This window comes from Camelus dromedarius, chromosome 9 (genome assembly GCF_036321535.1).
Source record: "Camelus dromedarius isolate mCamDro1 chromosome 9, mCamDro1.pat, whole genome shotgun sequence".
Taxonomy (NCBI): domain Eukaryota; kingdom Metazoa; phylum Chordata; class Mammalia; order Artiodactyla; family Camelidae; genus Camelus; species Camelus dromedarius.
The window spans coordinates 70359940-70380084 of NC_087444.1; the positions used below are offsets into that span (position 1 = coordinate 70359940).

The window sequence follows — 20145 nt, forward strand, 5'->3', positions numbered from 1 at the left end:
GAGCTGCAGGGAGTGTGGACTGGCCTCATCTCCTTTTTGGGGGGCAGTGAGGGTGCTGTAGACTTCGTGGAAGGATGTGACACCTTCCATGAAGGATGACCAAGTCCAGGCTGCCCATGAGCAGTTTGTAGTGAGAAAAGATGGTGACCATGGCCTTGGGAGATGGGGTAGACAGAACAAAGCTCCGTCAAGGGTGTCCACATTCATTCCCAGAATGTAAGAATATGCCCCATGATAAAATGAACCTATAGATTAAATTAAGGATCATGTGATTGGGAGATTACAGTGGATATCTGGCTAGACCCAATATAATCACTTTATAAATGAAAGAGGGAGATAGGAGAGGCAGAGCCAGAGAAGGAGATGTGATGATGGAAGCAGAGCACCAAGAGATTTCAAGATGCTTTGCTGCTGGCACTTTAAGTGTGGAGAAAGCGGCCACAAGCCAAGGAAAGCAGGCAGCTTCTAACAGCTTGAATGGCAAGGAAACAAAAGTCTAGCCTGGAGTCTCCAGAAAGAACAGAGCCATACTGACACCCTGATTCATGTGAGTTATGCCACTAATGTTGTGATAATTTGTTACAGCAGCAATGAGGAACCACAAGAGGTGTCACTTTGTCTAATCCAAGATTGTGTGCATGTGGAGTCAGCAGTAATTTATATCTAAATCATGATGCGAAACTTTGCAGGTTTTTTCCTTTCCTCTCATCTTACGAAAAATGATACTTGGGCATTGAGAGAACATTCTTGTGAACTGTGGGTTCTGCACCTTAGTGGGCAGACTTACTTTATTTGTGCAACTGTGGGCACCTGATCCAAGTGAACCTTGATCCAAGTGAACAGCACCTATCCCAGGGCCCTCAGGGAAGGACTGAGAAATGCTGACCCTGGTGTGTGGTGGGGGCTGCAGGTAAGGCCTGGGTGGAGAGGGCCTGTGGGACACTTCAAGGAAGAGACAGTTTGTCCCGTTGCCACGGGAGCCAGGGTGAGTTTAGGTAGAAGGAGCCCCGCACTAAGTCGTGGGCTCACATGTGGGGAGAAGGCTGAATTCACTAAGATCCACATCAGAGAGCAAATTGGAAACCCATGGGAAGTAGATGGTAGAGGCCACGGGAAGTGCCTGGAGGGTCTTGCTCAGGGCATGAATTCTGGGTCCCACCCACCTTGGTTACTTTGATACCTTCTGTGTTCCCCCAGAGGGTACGATGTCCTGAGGGTTGGCCTAGGGACACAACAGAAGCCATGGACAGAGTAGGCATCTTAGATCTTGGATTTGGGGACAGGCAAGTTCATCTGAGGCAGCCACCAGTCGGGGCCACCAGGGCGTGGTGAGGAGGGCCAATGTGTTCAGGACACCAAGAGGCTGCAAAGGGGCCTCACCAATCATATCTGCCCAGCCCATGGCTGCTCCTTCCTGGCTTCTGTTCTAGTGGCCCTCAGATGGCTCCACATTCTGTGTTTCAGAGACTCAAGGAGCATTTGCCAATGAGCAAACACTGGGAGGTGTTCATGACCCCAGGCCAGTGTGAGGACAGCTGAGAGCCCTCCTGGCTGGGCAGGGGCTCTTGGGATCCTCCCTCTCCTGTTAGTACGGTCCCACCCCATCTCTACACACTCACCCCAAACTCTTTTCTAGGGAATAGATAGGGATGTGGGGTAACTTAGAGCTAATACTTTCACTGTGGGACCCAGGAGAGAATGGAGCAGAGTTTCAGGTGAATTTCTGCCCAGACAAGATCCCATGGGCAGGAAAAGGGCAAATGAGAAGGAGCTCTTTATTCAGATCTCTCAGGGGGCCCCAGTGGGTTGCAGGCCACTAACTTCTCACTAACACTAACTTCCTCACTAACCTGGGAAGCACCCACTTCCGGGGGGGATGGGAGATTGAGTCTTGGTCCATCCAGGGCTCAGGGCAGCCTGTGGGGTCTCCAAATTCCAGGAGGGACCCTGACCCTGGGCCCAGGTTCCCGAAATATCCTCCAGGCTCAGAGCTGGTTATCTGGCTTAGGCTCTACCTCCTGATCCTACCTGGAGTCTGGGGTCTCAGCAGGGTCCCTCCCTGCCGCCCTTAAGAAGCATTTCTAGGAAGAGATGAGGAAACCACATCTGCTTTGTGATTGAGCCCATAGTAAATGTCTCTGTCGGAGTGTAGTAGTTCCTGTAAAAGAAAGAAGAGGCTTCTGAGCTCATGCAACCTTCTCAGAACATGACCTAGGAGTTCCCAGGCCCTGGGCCCCCAGGGCTGCTCTGCCGGGGGCCTAGTTGTGCTGGAGGTTCTCTTGCCCCAGACCCCTCCCTCCTCTTCATCCCTTTTCCATTTCTGCTGCTGTTTCCTGGACCTCCAAACACAACCAGGGGGCATTTCCTTGGGCCCCTTGGGTCCGTGGGACCAGAACATTCATCCCCACACTCACCTGGTAGATGGGAACAGCTGGCTTAGGGTCAGATTGGGAAGCCTGGGCAAGGGAGAGAGAGGGACAGGGAAGGAGAGTCATTTCTCCTCAGGAGTGACCAGCTCTGCCTCCCGAGGAGCTGTCTCCAAGCCTGAAGCCCCCACTACCAGCCCCACCTGGGCTGTATCCCCCGTCCTTATCCTGGGACCCCTGCCAGAGGATCCCCATGCCCACTGTGCTTCTAGCTGGACTCCAGGGTTCTCCTGAGGCCAACAGGGGACCAGTGCAACCTCAGGACAGGGTGGTGGGTGGTCCTGCCCCTGAAGTGGGCCCAGGTCCTGGCCAGGGTGGGTTTGTCTTGTCCTGGCTACTCCAGGGTGAGGGGTATCTGTGCTGTGCTGCAGGGTTGGACAGTCCTCCTGCCCTCAGTCTGTGCAGCTGGGACCCTGGGGTGAAGAGACACGGAAGGGATGTACTTACCAGAGAGACAGAGCTGCCAGAGGGACCATGTCCTGGGAACAGAGACAGGAGTTAGCACCCAGGGGTGAGGAAACTTAGACCCACCCAGCCAGCAGAGGCTGGGGGTCCAGCTCCCAGAAAACCAGGAGAGAAAGAGCACCACCCAGGGAGAGACCCTCTGCAATTTTAGGGTCCAGTGAGGGCAAGGAGATGACCCATGACTCAGAAGGCATAGGTCAGGCTGAATAGCCAATCGGGGTGCCCCGCGCTGAAGCCCCAGGGGAAGGGTCAGAGGCCCTGGGGGTGACTGGCAGCGGTGGACACCATGGGGCAGGACCGGCCACTCCCAGGGTGAACAGATACTCACCAGGGGTGGACGCTGGGGGGCAGCGCACTCTGTTGTTCTGCAGGCAACTATGGCTAGGAAAGATCAGGCTTCTTTGTGAGCAGTGCAGGGAGAGGGCAAAGCTCTGGGGTCAGAACATGGGACAAGGAAGGTCCCTTTTCCAAGCAGGGAGTGGGGGAACCTCCTTTCTCCACCAGTGCTGCTTAGAAGAGGAGGGCCCAATAGAGGGGAACTGAGGAAAATCCGCAAGAAGCCACACCTGTCCTGGTCCCAGAGGGGAAGGACCCACAGGCCAAAGCAGGTCCAGGAGAAAGTGGCCAGAGAAGGGACAAAGGATCAAATAAGGAATTAGACCAAAGGCTTTGACTAAGTGGGAGGGTAAGGCCCGCAAAGGAGAGCAGGGCCAAGTGGGGAGCTAGTGCCTCTTGGATCTCTCTGAGTGCAGTGCCGCTGCTCTGACCACCTTCCTTCAGACCAGGGGATGCTAAAATGTGGCCATGGCCTTGACCTCCACCTCTGTCTGCCTGGGAATGAGGCGTAAAGGACATCCCACGATCTGCTGTCCTGGCACGTTTTTCTATCTCACATGTCAGGGGCTATGGTTAACACATCTGCCACGTGGGGACATTTGACCCCCCCCCCCCGCCCCAGTCTGTCCAGGCTCCACTCCCTGCTGTGTGACCTTGGCCAGGATGACCCTCAAGTCCTGATGCTGTGAATCCCTTTCATCAGGGTGGTTGTATTTAATTAAACAGCAAGAGGTCCCGTTTACTGAGTATTTACTCTCTGCCACACAGCTGCATGTCTGCTCCAGGACAACACTGAGCAGGCGGGGCCTTCACTGAGCCTAATTTATAGATGAGGAAGGTGTTGAGAAGACGTCCCAGGTCAGCATCTGGTGGGGAGGAGTGAGTGGATGACAGGGAATATCCACAGGGAAGTTAGGAGGCCGTGGAGAGTAAGGCTCAGAATCTGAGGATTGGGTGTCCTTCCTCCTCAACTAGGGTCAGACTGGGGAACAGAAGTGGCATCTGGGAAATGCCATTGTACCTTTTAATCCTTGCAAGGAAATAGAAACACCCCAGGGCAGCCACCAGTACCACTGCAACCAGGATCCCAACCACGATGCCAACAATGGCCCCCGTGCTGAGAGCTGGGGTGATTTCTTGCCCTAAAAGGAGGAGAGAGAGAGAGTGAGGGGAAGTGGAGTCCTGACTCTGTTGGAGGGAAAACCAAGAGAAACCTTCTGGGGGAGAGGGCCCGGTGAGGGAGGAAGGAAATGCAACTGAGGTCTGTGTGCAGCGTGTGTTTTGCCATCACAATTTCTTCCCGACTTTCTCACCGCAGGGCATTGCATCATTTTCTCTTCCTCACACTTGAAATCTTGGACTTGATCTATCTCTTCGTTCTCCCACATGAAGTGAGTTCCACGTCTTGTTCAGTTGCCGTTTAAAGTCTCTTCTTCTCTCACATCATGTCCCTTCTCTCTGTATCTTCTTTCCCATCACTCTCGATGATCTTAGAGGGCAGGCCCTTACCAGTCCTCTCAATGCTTATCAGTAATAATAATATTAGCTGACTGTTTCCAGTTGCCTTCTGTGTGCCAAGCACATTCATCTGCTCTGATCCTTCCACCCCCGTGAAGGAGCGGGATCATCCCCGGTGTGCACACATAGACCCACAGTGCTTAAATCAACCAATGTAGGTCATAGAACTGAGAAGTGATAAAAAATTTTTAATCAAGTTCTGCTTGACTTTACAGCTAATAACAAGAATGTTAAGAAACAAAATAATACTCGTTGAAAACATTACTTGACTTAAGCCTACAGGCTGTTGGGTGGGGCCAGGTCTTGGTGCCAATGACCCAGGCAAGATGTCAGCCTCCAGGAAAGTTCATGCGGCTGAATTCTCCCCAGACTTCTGCCACCAGCTTTTATGTCCCCTGGGCTCTCCCACTAGTAAAAGCAGCCAAATGATCACCTTTACCTTTGCTAGTGGAGGCGTGGCCACCATTTGGACCAGTGAGACAGAGCCCAAAATCATATTATTTGGAACCGTGTGGTCCCCCAGAAACAGTGATCCCAAGGGGCTGAAGAAAGAACTAAATGAATTAGTCAGTGCTATTGAAGAACGTTTTTTCCAGCCACAGAAGTATAACCTGCAGCCAAAAGAAGAGTCAAATATCCCAGCCTCGGACATAATTACATTTACTTACAATTAAGCTGAACCTGATTTCTGTTTTTATTAAAATTATTTACTTATTTTAGTGGAGGCGCTAGGGATTGAACCCAGAACCTCCTGCATGCTAAGCATGTGCTCTACCACTGAGCTATAACCACTCCCATGAACTTGATTTTTTAAGCAATAGTTTTGCGGGCCAAATAATTTAAACTATTGCTTAGAGTATTTGTATTTTTAAATAGGCTTACATTCTTCCTTGTTTTATGTTTGAACTTTAAGGTAACTAATGAAAGATGGCCAAATCTAAACAAACAAACAAACAAAAAACCAACAACCCCAAAACCCCAAACAAACAAAAAAAAATAAAACATTACTTGAGCCCTGACTGTGTAGGACCCTGTCTAGGCTTTAATCTCATTAACTTCCTAGAAATATCCTTACAATAGCTCTAAGATCCAGCTGTTCTATTCTGGTTTTACAGATGAGAAAACTGAGGCTCAGGAGGTCGAGTGTCTTGCCCATAGTCAAACAGTTGGTACAAAGAATAACCAAACAATGACAGCATTATCCAGGTTTCCCATGCTCAATTAAGCACGTTCTAGAGGCTCTAAATGGAGACTACCCACGTTTTCATTACTTGCATTTATTACACATCCACTTCCAGTGAAATTACGAGAGAAGCAGTAAAGATGGTGAAGGTCACTCACAGCACTCAGCTGGCAGATGGGGTCATAACTGCAGACATTGACCTGGGGGAGACTTCACACTGGTAAGACCCTGAATCCTCCCTCCTAATACTGCTGATGGTCTCGGGACAGCTTCATCCTCTCAGAGAGCCATAAACTCCTGGTCACTGATTGATCAAGCACTGTATCACTGGGCCAGTTTGGGTCCAGGCTGGAGGGCTCTCAGGGGAGTTCTGAGGGGAAGGGCTTGACTACTGAAGAGGGTGATCTCTGTCTGGTTCCTGGTCATGTAGAAGGGGAAGAGTGTATGCCAGCCTTGTGGACAAGGCCAGTCCCTTGACTGATGCCATCTGACAGCTCCTTGAGATAAGCCATCACCTTCCTCCACAGTGTCCACAACTGCTTTCCTCTCTGTCCTGTTTTCCTACTCCAAATGTACTTGTCTGAGATTGACCCAGATCATGTTACAATCAGTGCCCATGACTAAAACGTGTCCTTAAGGTGGGAGGATGGCTATCCCCATATTGGGCCTGTCTGAGGAGAACCTCCTTCTCAAGAAGGAAATGTTCTTACTCTTTGTTAAATGATTTACTCAGGATTGAGGAAAACCTGGAGCTGAAGTGTCAGAATTGAAATTAATAGTTTACCTGATGGGTTCAACTGCACATTTGAGCAGATAGAAGAAAGGCTCATTGAATATGAAGATAGGAAAAATGAAATTATCCAGACTGGGGAGTAGAAGGGAAAAAAAATGAAGAAAAGTGAACCTAGCCATAGGAATATGCAGAACTCCATCAAGTGGACAAACATGCCAATAATGCATTCAAGTTTTCAATGTTCAAAATTGAAAATTATGAATCAACACATCAAAGAATGTTAAAGAATGCTAAGAAGAATAACTTAAAGATGTACACACTGTGACACATTATAATCAAAATGTGAAAGGCCAAGGAAAGAAGGAGATGATTAAAGCAGCAAGAGAGGAATGATTTACCATGTACAATGGATCTTCAGTAAGACTAAAAGCCAATTTCTCATCAGAGACCATAGAGGCCAGAAGGCACAGAGATGACCTACTTAAAATCCTAAAAGAAAGACTGTCAGCTAGGAAAGCTATATACAGAAAAACTCCCCTTCAAGAATGAAGGAGTAATATAAGACATTTCCAGATAAACAATAGGCAAAGGAGTCTGTTACTCAGATATGTGCCATATATGAAATGTAAAAGGAATCCTTTAAGCTGATATGAAAGGACATTAAGCAGTAACTCAAAGCCATGGGAAGAAATAAAGAACACTGGTAAAGCAATTCCATAGGTAAATATATTATTTAAGCCATTATTATTGCCTCTTCCTTGTAATTGTTCTTTTTCTTTTTTATTTCAAAGGCATTTCATAAGCAACATTTATAAATCTATGGTAATGGGCACATAATGTATAAGTATGAATGAAACTTATGATCCCTAACTGTCTAAAATGGGAGGAATGCAGATGTAATATACAGTGTTTGTATATTACAGAATCTCATTTGGTATTATTTCAACTAGGTAGTTAAGCATTTCAGATGCTAATTGTCAGCTCCAAGTCACCACCAAGAAAAAAACTAGAATAAATATGGGAAAGGAAAGAAGGAAATCAAAATGGCAAATAACAAAAACAAATCAGCTAAATAGCAGAAAAGTAAGTAATGGAAGAACAGAGGAATAAAACTCACATAGGACATACAGATAACAAATAGCTAAATGGCAGAAATCCCTCCTTATCAGTAAGTATTTGGATTGTAAATGGATTGAATCTTCAAATTAAAGATAGAATGGATAAAAATTATGACCCATCCCTATGCTTTCTTTAAGAGACTCATTTTAGGTACAAAGACACAGAAGATGGAAGTAAGGATGGAAAAAAATATTCCACACAACAAAAGGAGAGCTAGGGTGGCTATATGCATATCTGATAAAATTATATCTAAATCAAAAAAGATGATCAGAGACAAAGTAGGGCCTTCTATATCAAGAAAAGTTTCTATTCATCAAGGAAATATAACAATTATAAGAATATATGCACCTAACAACAGAGCACCAAAGTTGTGAAGCAAAAATTGACAGAATTGAAGGGAGAAATAGACAGCTCTATCATAAGAGTGAGACTTCAACACCCTATTTGGATAGAATAGCAAGACAGAATTTGAATACAGGAAATAGAAGATGTGAAAACACCGTAAACCAATGAGATCTAATAGATGGATACAGAACACACCATCCTGAGAACTGATCTTGTGCAGGGCATAGTACTCAGTGTTCTCACTTCTCATTGCAAACAACCACCGCCTATCCCTGTGAGGAAGTGGTGTCACTTCCCCTGCAGAGATGACGGTGCAAGTGAGGAAGACAAGTGGTGGGATCTGGAGTTGAATGTGACAGTAAGCCAATAATAATGACAAAGCCAAGTAACATACTGAATACTTACTGCCTGAATACATGTCTGCTACATGCTTTCCACCTTCACTTGACTGTCTCTTCACAACAGTTCTATAAAGTGCATCATAAACACTATTGTACACATAAGAAAAAGGAGATTTATTTACTTATTTTTGTGGAAGGGGAGATAATTAGGCCTACTTAATTATTTATAGAGGTGGTACCGGAGATTGAACCCAGGACCTCATGTATGCTAAGCATATGCTCTACCACTTGAGCTATACCCTCCCCCTAGAAAAAGGAGATTTAGACTTTAATAACTTATAGGAGGTGATGAGGGTCACTCACAGGTCACATCCAGGCTGAGGACGTCACTCTTGCTGGAATAGCCCAGGTTGGAGACCTGGCACTGATAATTCCCAGCATCCTCCCTCCTGACAGGGTGTATGGTGAGGGTGCTGTTGCCCTGGGACAGCTTCATCCTCTCTGTGAGCAACAGACTCTGGCCATTGAAGAGCCAGGAGATGGAGATCCCAGTGTCATTTGTAAGACAGGTCAAGAACATGGTATCCCCATGTTCTGTGACAGTGGTGTTGCTGGCTTGGATGGAGGGCTGTCCACTGGGCTTGTGGAGAAACAGAGGAGGTGACTGGCTGAGAGAGGATTTGTGGCCTGGGGCTGAGCTCCTTCCCGAGAGATCTCAGCCACTCCTGGGATCCAGTCAATTCTGTAAAGGTGACCCAAAGGACGGCCTGAACCTATGAAGAAGGCCCTGAGTCTTCATTCAGGTGACAATCTGAAAGATGATTACACATCCCCTCTGACCTCCAGATCACCTCAGGGTGACACTTGCCTGGTCCCCCTAGACATCTCTGTACTATCAGCACCGGGAACCCCTTTTCAGCCCATGTGCCCAGGAACCTCATCATCAGGTAGAAATTTTCCCTCACGCCTCCATGTGACCCTTTCCTAAGGTCTTCTGTGACTTCATAATGCCAGCCCCTCTCATCTAGTGTATATACACATCTGTGTATGTCAGGGAGGCAGGCGCTCCACGTATCGGGCCAGAACAGCTTTACATTATTAGGGAAAGTGTTCCTTTTTGCGAAGTAACTTAGTAGAAAATGAAGATGGTCCAGTTAGTTTTCATGACCTTAGGACCTGGAGAATTTCCAACTAAATGATTTCTTAATCTGAAGAAATCTCTTATTCCAGGTCTGTGGATTGAATATCACAGTGAAAGATGTCTCTAGAGAGCAGTGGTTATGGTTTTAACAAAAGACTGTACACTTAATCCTCCTATAAATTATACTTTTTGGCCACTGTCCTGTGGCACACAGCTTGGTACATAACTAATTTCAGGGTACTTTTAGAAAATCAGAGAGATCTCCACCCAAGGTCAGTCCAAGTAGTCCAGGGACCACTTGCCAGAGACTGACTTTTCATAAGTGGTGCTATCCAGGCCAGTCACAGAATATAGGATTTGCTATTGTGTGGCATGACGCGGGGGTACAGAGCTCCTGTGTGGATTGCTGGGGTCTCCCGTTGATAAAGCAAGATCATTAGTGGCTGGGATAGAAGCTTGTGGCAGGAGAGGCTGAGGTTTGCCTCTGGATGTTAATAGGAGTCTGAGGGGGAAATGACAGGGTGTCCCTGCCACTTGCAGCAAAGTGCATAAAACCATGGGTGATGCAATCAGAGGGAAGGGAAGGATCCTGGTTTGTGTTAGGGCCAAAGTGTCCCTCTGAGCTGGGTCACAACCTTGTCTTAAAAAGTCCCAACCAGACCCCTCATGTTCACTCACCCTGAGTCTGAGACATTAACCTGATTCTCCCATCACAGGATGGTGATCCTGAGCCTCTCAAGACAGGAGCAGCTGTTCCCTCCCAGTCTTGGCTCAAGGCTAGGCCTGCCCAGATTTGCCTGGGCCAGGAAGTCATGGCCAGCCTGGTATCCACGGGTGAGGGTCCATGTACTTGGACCTGAGGGGAGTGGGTGTGGCCTGGCCTCTGGCTGTGTAGATTCGGGCAGGCTACCTGGGCCACATAGAAACAGAGATTACTCACAGAGGACATTCAGGGTGAATGGGTCACTGCGGCCGGCACTCACTGGGTTCTGGGTTTCACACACATAAGGTCCAGTGTCATTCCTTGTGACATGGAGTAAAGTGAGAGTCCTGTTGTCCTCGGACAGTTCCAGCCTGGTGCTGTCAGGGAGGCTCCGATTGTTGATCCACCACATGTAGGTGGTGTTCTGAGTCTCAGGTTCACATGTTAACACTACCGTGTCTTCGTGCTCCAGGGGGTTGAGGTTGTTGCTGGTGACGACAGGTGTGGGTAACTTCGCTGTGAAGATAACAGAGAGAACATTGCCTCTTTTATAACTTTGATTCCACCAAAAGCATCTTCAATCAGAGTCGTCATCTCTTAACCTCTAAGCCAAACTGAGTCCTTAAAGAATAAGGCAGGTCTGTGTATCACAAGACAAATGCATGAAACTCTGAGCTCACTGAACATACGGCCACCTGCTCTATGTCCGGGAGGAAGCACAGACTTCCTCAAGTGTCAATTGTGCAGCAGCATTTAGTTGTGGAAACAATAAGATGGGAGTCAGAGACCATCTGGCGCCTGTCCTGGTTCTTCACTGACCAGCTTCATGAGAGGGCCCCCGGGCTGAGTCTTCATGGACAAGTTGCTGCCAGGAGTATCTTCTCTCCTCTGCTCCTCCCTGGGGACACTGACTTTCCTTTGGAGACTCCAAGTCCCCCAGGGTGGTTGGCTGATGGCCTGGGGATCTCATCCATCTAAGCTCTCCATACTGAGTTTCAGGTGAAGGACTGCTGCCCAGATTTGGCTCTTAGGGCTGAGCCCTGGCTGGTGACCAGCTCAGAAACCTGGAGACCTGGAACAAGCTCCCCAGGGCCATGGAGTCAGGAGCCCTGGGACTGGGGCTGCGGGGGTGGGGGGACCCGAGTGTCTCTGTGAGGATCCCAGGGGACCCTCAAGCCAGGCCCCTATTGAGTCCTACAGGGTCTTCCTCAGGGTCATGGTCACAGGGAGGGGCCCAGGGGGTTGGACTGAGACTCCTCTCCCTCTGCTGAGTACTCCCATCAGACTGGTCCTTCTTTTTGCACAGGGTGTCTGCAGGGTCCAGATTCCAGGAAAGGATTCTAAACCTTTGAAATTTTTCTCCAGTGTGTGTCTTGCACTAAATTTTCAAACCCCAACATGGGAGTAATGCAGAGGGGGATGGAGCCACAGTCCAGGCCTGTAGGTCCTGTGTGACATCACACCACCCTGCACCCAGAGGTCAGAGAGGAATCACTCACGGAATACTCGGAGTTGTCCAGATGCTGCTTTAGAGTCAAAGTGATTCGTTGTAACAATTATAGTGTAGTATCCTGTGTCGTTCTGAAAGACATTCTGGAACAGCAGAGACCCATTGGCGTATATCGTCTCTCGGCCGCTGTATGCAGGCCCTGGTACATTTACTTGAGAGCTTACTATATATGATGCAATTTGTTGGCTGTTTTCTACTTTTTCTCCTTTGAACCAGCCATAGCCTAGAAGATCCTCTGTCACATTGTAGACAAGTAGAAGAACATCCGTCCCTTCTGCAGCATTGACTGGCACTGATTCAATACTGAGTTGGGTAGTGGTGGGCAGGTTCCAGAAGGTTAAGAGTGAGACTAGGAGGGAAGGGAGAGAAAGCAATTCATAATCTCACCTATAAATTGGGATGGAAAAAAGAAGCCCTGGGTCCTGAGCAGGTCTCTTCATCCCTCAGCCTTGCTATGTGTTTTTATAGTGTGTGTGTGTGTGTGTGTGTCTCCTACTGGTTCACAGTTGGCAGTGTGACCCCCATTACTTCAGCAGCTCTGATCTTGTTATTTCCTCTGTTTCCCCAGGTGCCTGCCCGGCTCACTCCCTCTCTGCTCTCACTCGCCTGCTCACCCTCGGGTGGGGGGGCGTGTTAGGAGATGCCCTCCCTGACCACCTGCTCTAAAGACCCTCTGCCTTCACTTTCTGACCTTCCCCTGCTCTGTTTCCTTCATGACACTTGTCAGCACCTGACAGCACATTCTAGATCTCTTTGCTTGTCTGTCTTCCTCCCCACAGAACATGAGCTCTGTGAAAGCAGGACTCTGCTGATCTTATTGTACCCTCAGTGCATGGAACAGGCGCCAAACACCTGGTGATGAAGGAAGGTGTGTTCCCAGGTCCCTCCACATCCTGGTGTTTACTTGTCAATTTCTAAGGGTGGTCGGTATGGACAATATTAATGTCCCTGGTTAAGTTGTTTTTTTTCCCATGACAATAACTGTGCTTAGTATTGTCATCAGTTTCCAAAATTTATTGTTCAGGAATTTATTGTTCAAAATTTATTGTTTAACTTGTAAAACATACAGTAATTTAGGTTTTCCTGCCCTTTAGCAATTCTAGTTCATTGAGATTTTCCTGTTGCTGACCCCATCCCTCCATCCTACCCTGCCCCACTGAGGTCCAAACAGAAGCCCTCTGTCCCCTCTCAGAGCCCTGTCTCCCCACGAGACCCCAGCCAGACTCTTCTCCCATCTCTGCCCACTCCCTGAAAACTGTCCCCTCTCACCTGCCAGCAGGACCCTCTGCCAGAGGACATGCCCTCTGTGGGCAGGGGCTGAGGAGGGCTCCATGGTATCTGCTGTCTGCTGTGTCCCTCCCTCTGTGAGAAGAGTTTCCACTCCAGAAACGCCCACAAGCACTGCTGTGTGATGTGTGAGCTCTGCTGTCCTTCCCCTCTCTGTGCTGGGCCTCCTCCTGGGGCAGGAGCACATCATGGGTCGTGTGGGCTGGGGGCGGGGTCTGTGCCCAGGACACTCCCTCTCCCTCCCCTCTCAGTCCTGCCTCCCTGCTTCCCTCTTTCTCTTTTCCTTCTCTCCGTACAGGGGTACAGGCATATCTCCGAGATATTATGATTTCGTTCCAGACCACCGCAATAAAGAGAGTCTCGTTTTTTGGTTTTCCAGTGCCTTTTAAGTTATGTTTACACTAAACTGTAGTCAGTCAAATGTACAATAGCATAATTCCTAAAGAAACGTACATACCTTAATTAAAAATACTTTATTGCTAAATAAAGCATCATCTGAGCCTTCAGTGAGTCATAATCGTTTTGCTTCTGGAGGGTCTTGGCTGGAGCAGTTGATGGCTGCTGACTGAATAGGGTGGTGGTTGCTGAAGGTTGATGGCTGTGGCAATTTCTCTTTTTTTTTTTGATGATGGAGGAGGTAATTAAGTTGGTTTATTTATTTACTTATTTTAATGGAGGACTGGGGATTGAAACCAGGACCTCGTGCATGCTAAGCACGTGCTCTGCTACTGAGCTATTCCCTAGCCCCAGCAATTTCTTTAAAAAAAATTTTTTTTTTTAATTGAAGTGCAGTCAGTTTACAACGTTGTGTTAGTTTTTGGTGTACTGCATAGTGATTCAGTTATACATACATATATACTCCTTTTCATATTCTTTTTCATTATAGGTTGTTACAAGATACTGAATATTTTGACCAACAGGGGCTTCATTTCCAGAATATACAAACAGTTCATATAACTCAATAACAAAAACACAAACAACCCAATCCAAAAATGGGCAGAAGACCCAAATAAGCATTTCTCCAACAAAGACGTATACATGGCTAATAGGCACATGAAAAAAATGCTCAATATGGCAATTTCTTAAACTAAGACAACAATGAAGTTTGCTGCATTGATTGACTCTTCCTTTAGCTTGAATACTTAGAGGACATTGTCGCGTTATTAATTGGCTTAATTTCAATATTGTTGTGTCTCAGGGAATAGGGAGGCCAAAGAGAGGAAGACGGGGTAAATGGCCAGTTGGTGGAGCAGTCAGATCACACACATTTATCAATTAAGTGTGCTGTCTTATATGGGCATGGTTCGTGGCGCCCCAAAACAATTACAGTAGTAACATCAAAGATCACTATAACAAATATAATAATAATTTTGGAAAATTTACAGGTTTTGCAAAAATATGGTATAGAGACATGTGGTGAATAAATGCTGTTAGAAAATGGTGCCAATACACTTGTTTGATGCAGGGTTGCCACAAAACTTCAATTTGTAAAAAATGCAGTATCTGCGAATTGCAATAAAGCAAAGCACCAACAAAGGAGGTGTGCCTGTATTCAGGCCCCTGGGAAGTGCTGAGTCCTCTGCCTGCTAAAGCAGTGATTCTCTGCCTACTTGCATACACACACACACACACACACACACACTACTTTGGAGAACCCCAAGCCTGGGGCCTCAGAGTCACGTCAGGTTGGGGTGCATTGTAGCCTCCCTCACAGCTCTCTCTCACCTCATCTGGCTATCTCTTCAGAGAAAGAGCAGGGGCTACATCAGGAAATCTTGTCACAGGGATGTCACCCCCACTAGGCATGGGAATCACCTGTGGAACTTTATTATAAAGACTGCAAATGCCCAGGTGATATTTTAGAAATGCTGCTTTACTAGCTGCCCCGGTCATAAGCCTGTTCAGCTAGGCTGAGATCCTATGATGGGGGTGTGGGGATACATACATGTGTATACACACACACACACACACACACACACACACACACACACACACACACACATACACATGTGGAGAGAGAGAGATAGGAAGCAAATGTGGCAAAATGTTAACAATTGGTGAATTTTGGTGAAGGGGATAGGACGTTGATTGTACAATTCTTTCATCTGTTCCATAGACTTGAAAAGTTTCAAAGAAAAGGTTGGAAGATTAAAATGAAAGTATAGAGGATTGTGTATAAGCATGCTCCCCTCTTTCAAAAAGGGGTGAGATGCTAATATAGAAACACTTAAATCAGAAATCTCTCTGGCAGTCTATTAGATTTATATTACAGCCACAAGTAAGAGAAAAGATGGGCTGATCAATGACCTGAAGAGGATCAGAGAATGACACCCCAAAATTTGCTACTTTGGCATAAGGTTTATTTTGAGCTAAAGACAATTGAGAACCAGTAAATATAGGACGAGTTATTTGTCTTCCACTTATTGCCAAAGATAGAATATAAACTTCCCTTTTTGAAGGTATTTTCCCACTATGTACCAGAAAAAGAACAACTCATCACCAGAGACAAGGAATCAGCACAGACAAGTTTGCATAAACAAATTTCCCTTAAAATAACCCTCATCTCGCATTAATTACTCTATATATTTTCTAGTAACTTCCCCACAATTTATCATCCCTTTAAATCCAAACCTCCTTTCCTTGGTTAAAATAGTACATAAGCCCTGAGTCTAGCTTTAGGCTTCAATTTTTTATGTAAACTCCCATGCATATAAATAATAAAAATTGTATGCCTTTTCTCCTGTTAATTTGACTTTTGTCAGTTTAATTTACAGTCCTTAGGTTCTGAACTTAAGAGGTTAGAAGAAAAGAGTTTCCTCACCAAAAGGCCCTCTTCCACAGCAAAACAAACAAACAAACCCCGACAGGTATTTGTATCTTCTAGAATACAAATTTGTCAGTTTAAATCTTATGTCCAAGGCAATGGATTAATGGATTTAAGGCAATTAATCAGAATTTTAGATTTTGAGAGATTAAGAGCTACCTTCACAGGACCAAGTGAAGACCACTAGGGCCTGGGTGTCTTATAAGACTCAGCTGTTAGAAATTATCTTTGTGAAGACTGTTTCAGGATACTGAATAGGATCTGTTGATCGAAAGTTGTCTAGGAAGATGGGACATTTTCACCTCCTTACCTTGCTGAGATTTCTGTTGCCAGCAGTTAGAAAAGGCTCTAGTTTCAAGATGCGGGTATATTATTTCTTTAGTTAGCACCAAGAGAAAAAGACGCAGAGCTGAGAAGCTTAAAATTGGACAGAAATGGATATAATATTATGATTTTTTAAAAAAAGGAATATGAGAAACATAAAATTTTACATTTTTTGCATTCATTAATCTATATTCAGAGAGGAGCAGAATGAAGATGAGAACCATGCCCCCATCTCTGCAATAAATTCCCTAGAATGTCTGGATTTCAGCAAAAATGCTTTTTTGTCTCCTGGAGTGTGTCTGTGAATTCAAACTCTGAACACTGAAGCTGGAAAAACTGGGGTTTAATCCAAGTTATCAGTGGTCTGGGAAACTTATACCTCTGAGACCAAGAATGAGACCTTGTACACCTGGGAGGAGCCCTGCACACCTGGCCCTGGAGTCAGACCACCTAGGTTTGAATCCCAGCTCTGCAACGTATTAGCAGAGCTTCCTCTCTGGAAAACGGAGAGGATGATATTACCAACCTCAAATGGGGGTTGTGACAATTCAATAATCCATGTTAAGAATTACCAGGGTTGGGCACAGAGTAATGGCTCAATTAATGCTGTTGTATGATTAATGGGGATTTTTGATGCTAAGTCATGGGGATTGATGATGCTAAGATTTGTATGACAATTTGCGTTGACTGTTATAATAAGTAAAGGCAACTCTCATGACAGTAAATAACGATTCTCCTTACAGTTAATGGTGATTGACTGTTAGGATAGTTGAGGGGCACTAAGCAGAAATGCCCTTCCAACTAGCAGAAAAGGAATTGATTGAAGAATATTTTAGGCAGATCACAGAGCTCCATGGGAATCAGAGAAGCAGGCTTGGAGGCCACATGGCTCAGTACAATGCTGAAACTGTAGTCTCTGGGCAGCTTCAATTAAGATCTTTTGCCACACTGCTAGGCAGAGAAACCACACATACACTGCACTACTGAAGCTGGCCCTGGAGTCCAGAAACTTCTGCACTACCACCACCACCACTACCCAGCCTCACTCAAAGCAATAAATGTCATGCACCCTTTGCTTTGTGGTGCTGTGTGCTTACAATCTTGTGTCTTGATTGGGAACACCTGGCTCCCGTTTCTGTGTCATTCCTGCAAGGGATGCTGGGGAAATGAGCTTTCTGGATTCTGCCTTGGAATACAAGGCAAAATACAGTATAGCAAAGGCTTTTGAAATGTGCTGGGCAGCCAGAACATGAACTGTGTCCATCACAAAAGTTTCCAATGGGACATCACAGTGGAGATGTCCAATGGGAGCCTGGAATTGAAGGTCCTGCCTAGAGTTAGAGATTTGAGAGGTATCGGCTTATGGAAGGGAAGTGAAGCCAACAATGTGGATAGAAGGGGATGTGAATAGTGAGAGAAAGGAACCAGCATGAACTCTGGGGAATAGCCACATTTACAGACTAGGTGAAGCAGCTTAAGAAGAAGCAGTGGCTAGCAGGGTGATGCCTTAGCAGTTTGGAAGGTCGGGGGTGTTGGGAGAATGTAACTAAAAACAAATGTTTATCGGGGGGAGGGTATAGCTCAGTGGTAGAGTGTGTACTTAGCATGCATGAAGTCCTGGGTTCAATCCCCAGTACCTCCTTTAAAACAAATAAACAAACAAACAAAACAAACAAAAACAAAACAAAAAAGCCAAACAAAAATAAAATGTTAAAAAGGTCCATCAACGAATGCATGAATAAAGATGTGTACACACACACACACACAATGGAATATTAGCCATAAAAAGAATGAAATACTGCCATTTGCAGCAATATGGATGGACCTAAGAGATTATCATACTAAGTGAAGTAAGTAAAAGAAAGACAGATATATGATATCACTTACATACGGAATCTGAAAAATGAAATACATGAACTTATTTACAAAACAGAAACAGACTCACAGACATAGAAAACAAACTTATGGATACCAAGGGGGAAAGGGGAGGCAGAGGGATAAATTAGGAGTATGGAATTAACAGACTCACACAGCTTATTTAAAATAGATAAACAACAAGGATTTACTGTATAGCACAGGAAACTATATTCAATATCTTATAATAACCAATAATGGAAAAGAATGTCAGAAACAGACTCTCAGACATAGAGAACAAACTTGTGGTTACCGGGGGAAAGGGGTGGGAGGGGATAAATTAGGAGTTAGAGATTTGCAGATACTAACTGATACATACAGAATAGATAAACAGTAAGTTCATGCTGTATAGCGCAGGAAACTATATTCGGTATCTTTTAGTAACTCGTGGTGAAAAAGAATATGAAAACAAGTACACGCATGTTCATGTATGACTAAAGCATTGTGCTATATACCTGAAATTGACACTTTGTAAACTGACTATACTTCAATAAAAATATATTTTAAAAAAACAACTAAAATGATGCTAATCATGCAGAAACAAAGCCAGGTTTATAGAGACCCAAGGGGGAAGTAAGGGTGTTTGCTGGAGATACATGTGGAGAAGCTCTACCCAAGTGCTACACAGTCTCCTTTGTCCTCTATAGGTAAATATCTGCAGCAAATTCCAGCATAATTCAGGCTTCTCATACCTGATGAACCCATTGGCTAGTCCAGAGGGAGAAAGCAGAATAAATCAGTCAAAATGTGGGCTGAAGGGCCCAGAATTGTTCCTAGCTCAGCCACAGCCTGAATCAGAGGACTTGGTGAGCTTCTCTCCCTCTTTTGGTTTCTGATCCTCTTCTATAAGAGGAGCAAGGAATTGTTGCAATTGTTGCTCCTAATAGGACAAGGAAAGAAAAGGAAAAGAGAAGAAAAGGAAAGAAGAAAGATAAGGAAAAAAGAAAAGAAAAGAAAAGAAAAGAGAAAAGAAGAGATATAGAAGAAATAAGAGAAGAAAAGAAAAGAATCAGCACTGGCAGTGCTGCAAGTGGATGCCTTGGCGCACTTAGCACAAGGCTCCATCACTGTTAGTATTTCTGTTCTTGTTATTTAATTGGCCACCTATGACCCTATGGACCTCTTTGCCCACTCTTCCTTCCCTTCTTCCTTTGTTTCAGGGACATTGCTTTAGGCCATGCACAACTCCAGAGGGTGCCCACAGCAATGATGTGAATCACTGGGGAGGGGATGCACAATCCATACAAATGTAGTGATGGCTCTGTTGCTGTCTTTCTTTCATTCCTACCTTCCTTCCTTCCTTGCTCCAATAAATATTGATTGAGTACCTATACTATGCCATGTGAGTGGTGGAGACACAGTTGGAAGTGAGAGGAACATGCCTCTGTCCCTGTAGCAAATGTTAAACTTGCAAACACAAAGAAAAATGGAATGTAAAAAGATATCAAAGTAAACATAATTGCAAGTTACATATTCATTTCTCTTTCTCCTTTACTATTGTTCTTCCTCCTCTCTCTCTTTCCCCTCTCTTTCTCACATCTGGCCTCTGTGGTCGCCCAGGGACACGCCCTTACTTTTCCCTGTCTGTCTCCTCTCCAGTGTGCTAGAGCTGCTTTGTGCAGGTTTGCAGAAGCCAATTGTTAAATATTTAGAGATTTGGTGAGCTGGTTGTTAAATGATTGGTAGCTTAAAATCAGACCTGGTAGGAGTATTTACACCATAGAAATAGGCCAATGTTATGAGGCTTGGTTTGTTGATGCTGTTTTTCTGAAAAGCTAATCTTCTATCACACCAGTCTTCCCATCTATTTCTGGCAAAGAAACTTTGCTTTGACAAGGAATATCTGAATTCTTCAAAAGACATTCAGTCTCTGCCGCCATCCCCTCCTCCTGCCATAAGTCAGCTCCCTCCTGGGTGGCAGGAAAGCAGAGATTCTAGGGCTTGTGTTGTGCTGGGAAGGAAGAGGATAGAGGCAG

At 45.6% G+C, this 20145-nt stretch overlaps 1 protein-coding gene across 2 annotated transcripts; it reads right to left on the reverse strand.

Annotated features, from left to right (window-relative positions):
• Positions 1-1756: 1756 nt before the first annotated feature.
• Positions 1757-13272, reverse strand: LOC105090261 (CEA cell adhesion molecule 3). 2 transcript variants are annotated; one of them, XM_064489395.1, is made up of 8 exons: positions 13090-13272; positions 11810-12169; positions 10591-10826; positions 4249-4369; positions 3220-3272; positions 2874-2905; positions 2415-2456; positions 1757-2158 (listed from the first exon to the last, which is right to left on the reverse strand). In XM_064489395.1, exons 1-8 carry the CDS (start codon positions 13151-13153, stop codon positions 2044-2046), a joined length of 1023 nt encoding a protein of 340 aa, XP_064345465.1. In that variant the 5' UTR covers positions 13154-13272; the 3' UTR covers positions 1757-2043. The 2 variants fall into 2 exon arrangements, with proteins under 2 accessions (XP_064345465.1, XP_031312902.2); XM_031457042.2 differs by having other exon boundaries at positions 10548-10826.
• Positions 13273-20145: the final 6873 nt, after the last annotated feature.

Coding starts and splice junctions, on each gene's coding strand:
- LOC105090261 (XM_031457042.2), bottom strand. CDS start 13,153: ATGGAGCCCTCCTCAGCCCCTGCCCACAGAGGGCATGTCCTCTGGCAG. Junction 4,370..10,547: donor ATTCACCCTGAATGTCCTCT/GTGAGTAATCTC, acceptor TCCTCCTTTTAG/GGCAAGAAATCACCCCAGCT. Junction 2,457..2,873: donor CTGGCAGCTCTGTCTCTCTG/GTAAGTACATCC, acceptor TCCCTTGCCCAG/GCTTCCCAATCTGACCCTAA.